At 43.7% G+C, this 12,357-nt stretch overlaps 1 protein-coding gene across 5 annotated transcripts in view; it reads right to left on the reverse strand.

Moving 5' to 3' along the window:
- Positions 1–2,095: 2,095 nt before the first annotated feature.
- Positions 2,096–12,357, reverse strand: part of SP1 (Sp1 transcription factor) — a 32,026-nt gene continuing 21,764 nt past the window's right edge. For all 5 annotated transcript variants that reach the window (XM_035256639.3, XM_002752529.6, XM_054238496.2 and 2 more), the window contains exons 4-6: positions 11,521–11,689; positions 8,373–8,572; positions 2,096–7,627 (exon numbers count right to left, since the gene is read on the reverse strand). In XM_035256639.3, coding sequence (XP_035112530.1) covers positions 7,314–7,627; positions 8,373–8,572; positions 11,521–11,689 — 683 coding nt within the window. In that variant the 3' untranslated portion in view covers positions 2,096–7,313. The remainder of the gene's footprint in view (positions 7,628–8,372; positions 8,573–11,520; positions 11,690–12,357) is intronic.

A 12,357-nucleotide genomic window follows, 5' to 3' on the forward strand; every position in this document is an offset into this window, starting at 1 on the left:
GATCGAGACCATCCTGGTCAACATGGTGAAACCCCATCTCTACTAAAAATACAAAAAATTAGCTGGGCATGGTGGCGCATGCCTGTAATCCCAGCTACTCAGGAGGCTGAGGCAGGAGAATTGCCTGAACCCAGGAGGCGAAGGTTGCGGTGAGCCGAGATCGCGACATTGCACTCCAGCCTGGGTAACAAGAGCGAAACTCTTGTCTCAAAAAAAAAATAAATAAATAAAAGCTGAGTTTACCAGGGGCTGAGGGACTTACAAAGGAAATGGGAAATCAAATGAATAAAGTAATTGAGAATGTTGGCAGTGGCTCACACCTGTAATCCCAGCACTTTGGGAGGCTGAGGCAGGCAGATCACTTGAGGTCAGGAGTTTGAGACCAGCCTGGCCAACATGGTGAAACCCCATGTTATCAAAAACACAAAAATTAGCCGGTTGTGACAGTGAGTGCCTGTAGTCCAGCTAACTTGGGAGGTTGCAGTGGGAGGACTGCTTGAGCCCAGGAGGTTTAGGCTGCAATGAGCTGTGATAGCGCCACTGCACTCCAGCCTGGGCAACAGAGAAAAAAAAAAAGTTATCAGAAAACAAAAGAATATAGATATATCAAAGGGATACAGGAGCCAACATGAAAGAGCTCCCAATGGCCATAGCTGAAAAAAATTTGAGCAACAAAATAGTATTGGATTACAATCCACATATACAATACACAGTAACACATAATAATATAAATTGACTAAATAAATGAGGGAGAAGAGACAAACTTCCGTTTTTTTTTTTGAAAAGGAGTCTCACTCTGTTGCCCAGGCTGGAGTGTAGTGGCTCAATCATGGCTTACTGCAACCTCCACCTCCCAGGTTCAAGCAATTCCCGACTCAGTTTCCTGAGTAGCTAGGACTACAGGTGTGTGTCACAATGCCCAGCTAATTTTTATTTGTTCATTTATTTATTTTTTTTTAGAGACGAGGGTTTCACCATGTTAGCCAGGATGGTCTCGATCTCCTGACCTTGTGATCCACCTGCCTTGGCCTCCCAAAGTGCTGAGATTATAGGTGTGAGCCACCATGCCCAGCCTACACCCAGCTAATTTTTTTGTATTTTTAGTAGAAATGGGGTTTCACCATCTTGGCCAGGCTGATCAGGAGACTTTGTGATCCACCCATCTCTGCCTCCCAAAGTACTAGGATTACAGGTGTGAGCCACTGTGCCCAGCCTCAAACCTCCCTTTCTTACAGAATTCCACCATAAGCTTGGGAAGCTGGGAGGAAAAAACAAAAATTCCAGATGTAGATAATCTCAATAGATTATAGATGTAGATAATTTCAATCTCTAGGAGGTAAGCTCATAAGCTAAGTGTTAACAATTGGGAGATATCCTACAGGATATCTGGCCAATACTCCCAAAGACTGTCAAGGTTATGAAAAAAAAAGGGAAAGACTGAGAAACTCTCTCAGAGCCAACTGGTGAGACATGATAAGTAAATGCTATGTGGCACCCTGGAAGGGATCCTGGAACAGAAAGAACACATCAGTGGAAAAACTAGTGAAACCCATAGTCTGGAGTTTAACGTAATGTACCAATGCCAGTTTCTTTCTTTCCTTTTTTAAGACAGGGTTTCACCTTGTCGGTCAGGCTGGTCTTGAACTCCTGATCTCAGGTGATCCGCCCACCTTGGCCTCCAAAGTGCTTGGATTACAGGTGTGAGCCACCACACCCGGCTCAGTGCCAGTTTCTTAATTTTGACAATGTACCATGGTCATGGTTAATGATGAAGGAAACTGGGTAAGGATTATATGGAAACTGTTCTAGCTTTGCAACTTTTCTGTAAATCTAAAAGTATTCAAAAATAAGAAAGCATATGGGGAAAAAAAAAGTGCTGCCCGTTTGACTTGGTCCTCATTTCCATGTAGTTGCAGCACATTGAGCTGATCACAAAACCATTTATCCGGGAGTTAAGTGTAGGGCAATTGCACTGATTAACATGTATGGGAGCACAACACAGTGTAGCTGGAAACCTTTGTTAAGTTCAGAGTATGAAGTTTTAAACATATACTCTCCCCATTCCCAACCCTCCTCAATACACCAGAGACATGGCTTTTTATTAAAAAACTTTTTAATTGGTTTACAAAGGAGGCTACAGACTACATTGAAACTAATCTTTGTACAAAAGGCCAAAAAAAAAAAAAAAAAAAAGCCCCAAAACACCCAGAGACAAAAGGTAGGAAAGACAAGGAAGGAAGATACAAAAGGAGCAGGAAGAAACTTACTTAGGGACAAGATTAGCATCATACATACCTAAGAGTTGGGGGTGATGGGGAAGAGCAAGATGAGAAAGCATTTAAAAGCATTTACCCACACAGCCCTGGTGATAATTGGATTGGAATCAACAACAAACACAGCATGAGATTAAGAGGTTTTAAAAGGCAACAGTGGTGTGGACTGGTTATTGCCAGTGTTAAGAAAGAGAAATAAACTTGGATTTTTAGGCACCAGAGATCAGAGCACCACCCCTCCCTTACAGAGGATGACAGACTTAGGAAGAGGAAGCAGGCCCTGGGGCAGCTGCCACTGGTGTGTGATGTCTCCTCAGGTCAATCTCAGCATATCTTCCCCAAAGTCTTTGTGCCCTAGACTCTAGGTAAGGACTATGGGATTTCACTGGGAGAAAGGGATGATCAGAAATATGAAGACCTACCCTTGTCCACAATGTTCAAGGGCAGTTACGGGAAATTGGAGCACTGAGAAGACAGAGCCCATATCCCTGGGAAGAAGGCACAGTGTAATTTCTAAAGGCAAGATATGGGAAAGCAGACATCCCAGGAGAGGTATCAACAAAATCCTCACTACTTGCAGCCCTAGTCTAATCCCATTTGTTAGGCGCTTCCCCCGCCGTCCCCCCATACTTAGCTAGGACTTAGGGCAGTTGAGGGGTAGATCATTACACCTCTACTCCCTTAGCAGAGACAAGGAAGACTGAGGCTGTTTGATAATGAGGAAAGGGAAAATGGAACAAAATACTCCTCTTTCAAATGAACACTGTTGGAGAAAATTTTTCTGGGTCTGGGGAAATCAGAGCGGAGAAGACTTAGGGGAGTAGGTAATAAAGCCAGGGACCCCCCTTCTTTTCCTTTCCCTGACTTGGATCTAAGACAAATGAGCCAAATTTGGAAGAGGGAGTAGGAATTTAAGCTTAAGGCTGCTTAATGTCTTCCTGGGGGCTGGTGTTTTGGGAAGGCAGACAAAGAGAAACAGGTCAACCTCAAAGCTGGTCTGCTCATCCTCCTAGAAGAGGTCTGGTATCTGTGGAGTAGAGCCAAGAGAGGCACCAGAGAGAGCACAGTCTCCCAAACAGAAGTAATAATCGGCTCATATTTTATCAGCAGTTTTCAAAAGCAATGTTTTCCGGGGTTGGAGAAGTGCCATGTCCTCCTCCCTTTCCCCAAAGCTACTGCTGCCACCTTTCATCCTGGTACATAACTTACTGGCTCTCTTCTAAGGGAGATAAATTCTGAGATTTCACATTTTCCCTCTCAACCCCAAGAAGCTACCCAGCTTCAGTGAGGGGGAAGGAGAGCTATGCAAATGACCCCTCACTTGAGGCAGCTAGACTGTCCTTATTTCCTTGGTACCTGATCTCCAAAACTCCTGATCTGATCCCAAGGTCCAAAAGGCATCAGGGTACTTACAACTGAAAATTTCAAGCAAGTAGCACCAGGGCTCCCCCTAAGCATAACAGGGGCCTGATTAGCACCCCCAGAAGAACCCCTCAAAAAGTATATAAATTTATTGCATCCTAGCAAAGATCTGCAGCTTCCAGTATTCACACGACGTGAAGATACTAAGAATACAAAATATATTTTGAAAGTCAAACACCTGCAGTTCATAGTGCTTTCTTAGATTTGCTTAAAAAAAATACAATGCTTAGTTTCCTATATAGGATATACAAAAGCAAAAAATATATATGTATATAGTAGAAATAAATCAGCCATAGTAATTTACAGCTTTTGTCTCCAACCCTCCCCTAATCATAATCTTTATGCCACACTTTAATATATACTTTCTGGGATCAAAGGTTCAATTTATTCTGAACCGGGCTGAGAAATATCCATTAAATTGCATTCTGTGTAGCACTCACAGAGTGCCTGTTGGGAGTCCCTGAAGGAAGATGGTGTGTGTTGTTACTGTTCTGGGTAAAAAGTGAGACAGTCAGTGACAAACAAATGAATATGAAGGATGAGGTTGCCTCAAACAATATGAATATGAAGGTTGCCACCTGAAAGGATGAGGAAATGAGTGTTTTACTATCTCACCACTCTTCAGAGCATCCCGTGCCCTGCAAGGTTTAGTCATCTAAAAAATTTTTTTAAACTCATTGAAAAAAATGAAAAAACTCAAAAAAAAATTCAGAATCAATTTGCCTATCAGTTACATTAATTTCTATTGGCCAGAAGTTCAGGGAAAGGGGGTTTTTCTGTAATGAGCTCCTAACTCAAGGAATGTAGGCTCCTAACTTCCCGTGGAAAAGACTGAGTGGCTCACTACTGCTGGGAGACAAAAGAAGAAGCTGATTCTGTTTGGGGGCCTAAGAGATACTGGCTCTGGAGCTTCCTTGGTGAGAACAGGGCAAGTGGAAATAATTAGATATAAATTCACTCACGGTAATGCTAATGAAGAGGGCTGAGGGTAAACCAGCAGCTTTCCATTTAAGAGAAGTATCAAATTACCTTCTAAAAACTTATATCCTCAGCATCATTACACTAGTTTATATCTAATAATTTCATACTAGAGAAGATTCCATTCCTTGAAATGCACTAGCAAAATACTGTACACTCCAGTGAGTTACCCTGCCCCTTTCCTCCGAAAGATGCCAAAGTACATGATTACAGACATAAAATAACAGGTTCTGAATTCTGCCTTTCAGTGAGAATAAAGTGTATGATACTGGCTAGGCATGAATGACTTGTATGTTGGCGTTAATAGAATTTGATCTGGGGAAAGTTCCTTACAATAGTTCCTGAGCTTAAAACAGAATTACATCTGTGGAGAAAGGACCAAATGGAGTGAACTATTGTTTAGAGTATTAAATTATTGTATTTCAGGTTAAACAACAACACATTTACCCAAAACTTAATTTGGATGGATTTTATATAAAATATATAATAGAATCATACCATCATCTATTTGTAGCTAAAGTAAAAAGATTTATGAAAAGAATAAGGACTCTGCTATAGATCTGGATGTTGGTTTCACTTTCAAACACAAAAAGTTTCTTTTTTTAAAAAAAAAGTACAGAACATCCTCCATTCATAATTGTAATTAATTTAGCATAAGCAAAGAAATGACCTTAGGAACATATCCAGGTTTTAAGATAGATTTCTAGGTAGTGGGCCTGAAAGGCATTTTGATCTGAATTTATTTTCCAACAATTTCAAATATAATTTCTCATCTGGTGTAGACATATACAGGCATAAACACACATTCACACACACAGTCATACAAAAACATTTGCTTTCTATCAGATCAGGGTAATTTTTTTTATTGCAGATCTCTTTTAATATTGGCTAGCAGAAAACCTATCCCCAACCTAACAGATTACACACACACACACACACAGCCATTTTTCCATACATCCTCACAGTGAAAAGCTCTCTAACAAGGTACCAGAAGGTTGAGAGAGACAATGCTTTTATGGCTGGGCCTTGAGGACAATTCTGGTTGCATTTAAATCTCAGTGCCAAATGCACTAGGTTCCCTGCCGTTATAATTTTTGGATCAGTCTCTTCTGGAATCAGGTCACAGAGAAAACAGGATGGTTTCTCCCAATCTCTCCTATAAACCACAGTGGTAAGACAAGATTTCTTTTTGTTCTGGGCTATCATTCTTATGATCCTGTGCTTCCTTTTCCCTTAGGAACCACCCAAGAACATACAATGAAAAGTTAAAGGAAAAGATTTTAAGAACCACTGTCCTGCCACTAGCACATGCTCTGGAGTTCTGCAGAATGGAAACCTGGAACAGGTTCATTGGCTGATGCTCCTCAAAAATGGAAAAGAACCTAGTGGGGATGTTCAAAAGAAGAAGTCTATTTCCTTTCAGAATATAAACTCAGAACCCCACATTAAAACTTAAGAGTTACCTTGGAAGATAGTGGTATCAAAGTCCAAATACTCCACTAACTCCTGAACCTGACTACCATGAGTCATTTCCTCTTCTCAGCACATGATTTTCCTAGTGAAAGCCCCCTACCTATTACTAGACCATTTTTTGACAGTTCATATAAACTTAGCCAAGATTATTATCTTCAAAGGGTCTCTTGTACAATTCCACTGAAAGACTCCTAATTCTCAATGCTTAGAACAGCTAATGAAGGCAGATGCCTTTGACTCTCCAGCGCCAAGAAGGTGCCTGCGTCAGTAGTATTCTTAATACTCCTTCCACAGCTACTTCAAGCATCAGCCTGGGCTTCAAGGTTTTTCCATTCTGCTGCTGGAACTAAGGTCTTGAAAAAATTGACAGAAGTGCCTTATCCAGGCACTAACAAAAATAAAACATGAAGTGATCAGATATGAGAATGTGAGATGGCAACAGATGAGTCAGGAAAGGAGTGCAAGAAGCTGATCCCAAATAAAGACAAAATTATGAAAGGAAAAACATTATGTATGTATATATAAACTAAAAGCAGAGCATATGAATGCTTAATTTGGTGAGAAGCCAAGGCAACATCTACAGAAAAGCTGATGTGTCACAACAAGGCTCAGCCATAGGGAAATAAGGCAATATAAAAAAAATGACCAAGGTATTTTGGTCACAGAATGGTCTTCTTCCTCCTCCCAGCCAACCCCTGTGAATGCATCTCTATATATCTTTATATATATATTTATATATATATAATAATATAGAATCTGTTTTTTGTTAAAAAGTATTTCAATGATCATATATATTTATCAAGGCATGATGGCTTTAGGAAATGGGGCAGGGGGGTGATCCATCATGGAAGAGCTGAGAAGAGAAATGCAGGAAGGGTAGGCTGGAGTAAGAAGTTTAAGAAGAAACTGGGGTAAAACAAATGCTCATCAAAGGGTGGCACCAACAGAATTTTCACTAATGTTTCCCACCTTCAAAGAGGCACTGATGATATAGATGGGTGCCAGGACCCCATCTCTTCTCTTGTATCCCTCTCCCAATTCTTCCCACCACCATGCATTTTAATGCTTCATGGCTCTCTCTTCCCACATGTCTCTTGGACCCATGCTACCTTGCATCCCAGGGTTGATGGGTATGGCCCATATGTCTCTGGCCCCAGGTGCCTGATCTCAGAAGCCATTGCCACTGATATTAATGGACTGCAGATCCGCCACCTGCATGACGTTGATGCCACTGTTGGCAAGACGGGCAATGCCCTCTGGACAGATGGCCTCCATGGCTACCATATTGGTGGTAATAAGGGCTGAAGGAGTGGCAGAGCCGCTGCCTTCTGAACCTGCCCCACTGTCCAGGGGCAAAGTGCCCACACTCAGGGCTACACCTGGGCCTCCCTTCTTATTCTGGTGGGTCTTGATATGTTTTGACAGATGGTCACTCCTCATGAAGCGCTTAGGACACTCAGGGCAGGCAAATTTCTTCTCACCTAGGTAAAGGAAGAAAAGAAGCTGACATGTTAGGAAGTGAGATTACCTTACCTAATTCACTGCTTTCAAACTCTACTAGGCTGAATAAGGCCAGTATGACAAGATTATTAAAAACAAGAAAAATCTTGAAGTATCTTTTCCTTTTGGTTGGGGGGACAGGGAAGAAAAGTAGATAAAGGTTAGGGAGTACTCAGTAAGGACGGTGGAACTTAGCAGAAAAGTAAGGCAAGGCAGAGACTAAGAGTAATGGTTTCAATACTTCGCCTTCAAAATCCCACTCAAAACCTAGCTCCTTCCTTTTTTTTCCTTGAGACAGAGTCTTGCTCTGTCACCCAGGTGGGAGTGCAGTGGGGCAATCTCAGCTCACTGCAACTAAGCCTTCTGATTCCCCTGCCTCAGCTTCCCAAGTAGCTGGGATTACAGATGCCCGCCACCAAGCCTGGCTATTTTGTATTTTTAGTAGAGATAGGGTGTCCCCATGTTGGCCAGGCTGGTATCAAACTCCTGACCTTAAGAGATCCACCCGCCTGGGCCTCCCAAAGTCTTGGGATTACAGGCGTGAGCCACTGCACCTGGCCCTCCTTCCTTCTTAAAAGTTTTCCAGATTAACTCCAATTCCATTTGTGACCCATATAATTCAGTTTCAAATTAAGTTGCTAAGAAATTTTAGTTATTTTGTAAGTGTATTTTGTGTTTTTCATTCTGATCTATTACTATTTTTCTCTCCCACAGGCTCTTGCTCACCTGTGTGTGTACGTTTGTGCCTCTGTAGCTCATCCGAACGGGTAAAGCGTTTCCCACAGTATGACCAGGTACACATAAATGGTCTCTCGCCAGTATGCCAGCGCAAGTGTGCCCGCAGGTGTGAGGTCTTGCCATATACTTTCCCACAGCCTTGGATGTGGCAAATATGCTGTTTCTTTTTGCCAGGATCCCCTGAACCCCTAAAAGTAAGAATACAACTATTCATCATTCATTCTAAAGACAGAAACTAAAGAACCACAAAGTATCAACAGCAATTACCCAACCTACACCAAACTTACTCAAACTTTTTTTTTTTTGAGACAGAGTCTCACTTTGTCACCCAGGCTAGAGTGCAATGGTGCCCTCTTGGCTCACTGCAAACTCCCCCTCCCGGGTTCAAGCAATTCTCCTGCCTCAGCCTCCCAAGTAGCTGGGATTACAGGCGTGCCACCAAACTCAGCCAATTTTTGTATTTTTAAGTAGAGACTGGGTTTCACCATGTTGGTCAGGCTGGTCTCGAACCCCTGACCTTGTGATCCGCCCGCCTCAGCCTCCCAAAGTGCTGGGATTACAGGTGTGACCAAACTTTTATTTTTGAAAAAGGCTTCCTTTTTTTTGCTTTTGAGACTGAGTCTCTCTCTGTCACCCAAGCTGAAGTGCAGTGGCACAATCTCAGCTTACTGCAACATTGCCTCCTGGGTTCAAGTGATTCTCCTGCCTCAGCCTCCCAAGTAGCTAGGACTATAGGCGTGGGCCACCACGCCGGCTAATTTTTTTATTTTTAGTAGAGATGGGGTTTCACCATGTTAGCCAGGATGGTCTCGATCTCCTGATCTTGTGAGCTGCCCACCTGGGCCTCCCAAACAGCTGGGATTACAGGCGTGAGCCACTGCGCTTAGCTAAGGCCTCATTTTTTGTTGTTGTTCATTCTATTTTGTTTTTTTTGAGACGAAGTCTCACTCTGTCGTCCAGGCTGGAGTGCAGTAGCATGATCACAGCTCACTGCAACCTCTCCCTCTCCTACCCAGGTTCAAGAGATTATCTGGCCTCAGCATCCCAAGTAGCTGGGACTACAAGTGCACGCCACCAGGCCCAACTAATTTTTGTATCTCTAGTAGAAACGAAGTTAGCCATGTTGGCCAGGCTGATCGCAAACCCCTGACCTCAGGTGATGAATCCGTCCATCTCTGCCTCCCAAAGTGCTGAGATTACAAGTGTGAGCCACTGTGCCAGGCCAGAGGCTTTTTTTTTTTTTTTGAGATGAACTTTCACTTTTGTTGCCCAGGCTGGAATGCAATGGCACGATCTCAGCTCATCAAAACCTCCGCCTCCCAGGTTCAAGCAATTCTCCTGCCTCAGCCTCCTAAGTAGCTGGGATTACAGGCGCATGACACCACACCCAGCTACTTTTGTATTTTTAGTAGAGACAGGGTTTCTCCATGTTGGTCAGGCTGGTCTTGAACTCCCGACCTCAGGTGATCTGCCCGCCTTGGCCTCCCAAAGTGCTGGGATTACACCATGCCCAGCCAATGTTTCTTTTTAAAAAGGCTTCTAGGCTGAACAAGGTGGCTCACACCTGTAATCCTAACACTTTGTGGGGCCGAGGCAGGAGGATTGCTTAAGCCCAGAAATTTGAGACCAGCCTGGGCAACACAGGGAGACCCCATCGCTATAAAAAAATTTAAGTTAGGCCAGCTGAGGATGGCTCAAGTCTGCAATCTCAGCACTGAGGTGGGCAGATCACAAGGTCCAGAGATGGAGACCATCCTGGCCAATATGGTAAAACCCCGTCTCTACTGAAAATATCAAAGTTAGCTGGGCGTGACAGCACGCACTTGTAGTCCCAGCTACTCAGGAGTCCGAGGCAAGAGAATCACTCGAATCCAGGGGTGGAGAGTGCACTGGTACTCCGGCTTGGTGAGGCTCCGTCACAAACAAACAAACAAACAAACAAATAAATAAATGGCTGGATGCAGTGGCTCACACCTGTAATCCTAGCACTTTGGGAGGCCAAGGTGGAAGGATCACCTGAGGTCAGGAGTTCAAGACAAGCTTGACCAACATGATGAAACCCCATCTCTACTAAAAATACAGAATTAGCTGGGCATGGTGGCATATGCCTGTGATCCCAGCTGCTTGGGAAACTGAGGCAGGAGAATTGCTTGCACCCAGGAGATAGAGGCTATAGTGAGCCAAGATCACACCATTGCACTCCAGCCTGGGCAACAAGAGTGAAACTCTGTCTCTAAAAAAAATTGTTTTGGCCTGGCAAGGTGGCTCATGCCTGTAATCCCAACACTTTGGGAGGTCAAGTTGGGCAACTCCCAAGGTCAGGAGATTGAGACCATCCTGGCTACCATGGTGAAACCCCATCTCTACTAAAAATACAAAACATTAGCTACATGTGGTGGCACGAGCCTATAATCTCAGCTACTCGGGAGACTGAGGCAGGAGAATCACTTGAACCTGCGGTGGAGGCTGCAGTGAGCCAAGATTGCATCACTGTACTCCAGCCTGGGAAACAAAGCAAGACTCTGTCTCAAAAAAAAAAATGTCATTTCCTCTTTTTATTGCCAGTAAAATATTCCCACTAAAATTTGTAGAAGGGCCAGGTGCAGTGGCTCACATCTGTAATTGCAGCATTTTGAGAGGCCGAGGCAGGCGGATCACCTGAGGTCAGGAGATCAAGACAATCCTGGCCAACTGGTGAAACCCCATCTGTCCTAAAAATACAAAAATTAGCCAGGTGTGGTGGCACATGTCTGTAGTCCCAGCTACTCAGGAGGCTGAGGCAGGAGAATTGCTTGAAGCTGGGAGGTGAAGGTTGCAGTGAGCCAAGATCATGCCACTGCACTCACACTTCAGCAACAGAGCAGGAGTTGTCTTTAAAAAAAAAATTTATGGCTATCACTTTTGTTGGTCAGGCTGGTCTCAAACTCCTGGGTTCAAGTGATCCTCCTATCACAGCCTCCCAAAGTGCTACAATTATATGCATGTGCCATTGCACCAAGCTCTGAGTATCAAATCCCAAAAAAAATTAAGTTGATCCGCCCGCCTTGGCCTCCAAAGTGCTTGGATTACAGGCGTGGGCCACCATGCCCGGCCAATTTTTCTTTATATTTTTAAGAAATTGGCTGGGTCAACTCACCTTCCTTCACTGTCTTTACAGTAGGGGCAGGTGCATGCTTCGCGCCGGGTCCTCCGACCAGCTTGGGGTTGGGCATCTGGGCTGTTTTCTCCTTCCTCTCCACCTGCTGTGTCATCATGTATTCCATCACCACCCGTCCCATGGAGACCAAGCTGAGCTCCATGATCACCTGAAATTGAGAAAAGGGTCAACATGTGACGTGTGCAGGATATCATAGGCATCTCAGTAATAGCCTACATTCACAGCATCATTTCTTTTGAACTGACATCCCAGATCCACAGTACAACAAGTTTTGAAGCTTTTTTATGTTTAGCCATTCCATTCAATGACACCTGAAGACTCAATTAAATCTCAAGAATCATTATTGAAAATACCAAGAGCTGGCTGGGCTCCTGCCTGAAATCCCAGCACTTTGGGAGGCTGAGGCCGCCAGATCACCTGAGGTCGGGAGTTCGAGACCAGCCTGACCAACATGGAGAAACCCTGTCTCTACTAAAAATACAAAACTAACTGGGTGTGGTGGCACATGCCTGTAATCCCAGCTACTTGGGAGGCTGAGGCAGGAGAATGGCTTGAACCCAGGAAGCAGAGGTGGCAGTGAGCCAAGATGGTACCACCGAACTCTAGCCTAGGCAACAAGAGCAAAACTCCATACCCCCTCCAACCTCCAAAAAGAAAATACCAAGAGCCAATAAATATGTAAAAATCTGATCAAATCTCAGTCATAATTTTAAAAATGCAACTCCACATATAATGCATTTGTAAGTTTTCACCAATTAGATTACCAAAAGTTCAAACTCTAATAATATGCAGCATTGGTAACGGTACAGGGAAACA

This window comes from Callithrix jacchus, chromosome 9 (genome assembly GCF_049354715.1).
Source record: "Callithrix jacchus isolate 240 chromosome 9, calJac240_pri, whole genome shotgun sequence".
Classification (NCBI taxonomy): domain Eukaryota; kingdom Metazoa; phylum Chordata; class Mammalia; order Primates; family Cebidae; genus Callithrix; species Callithrix jacchus.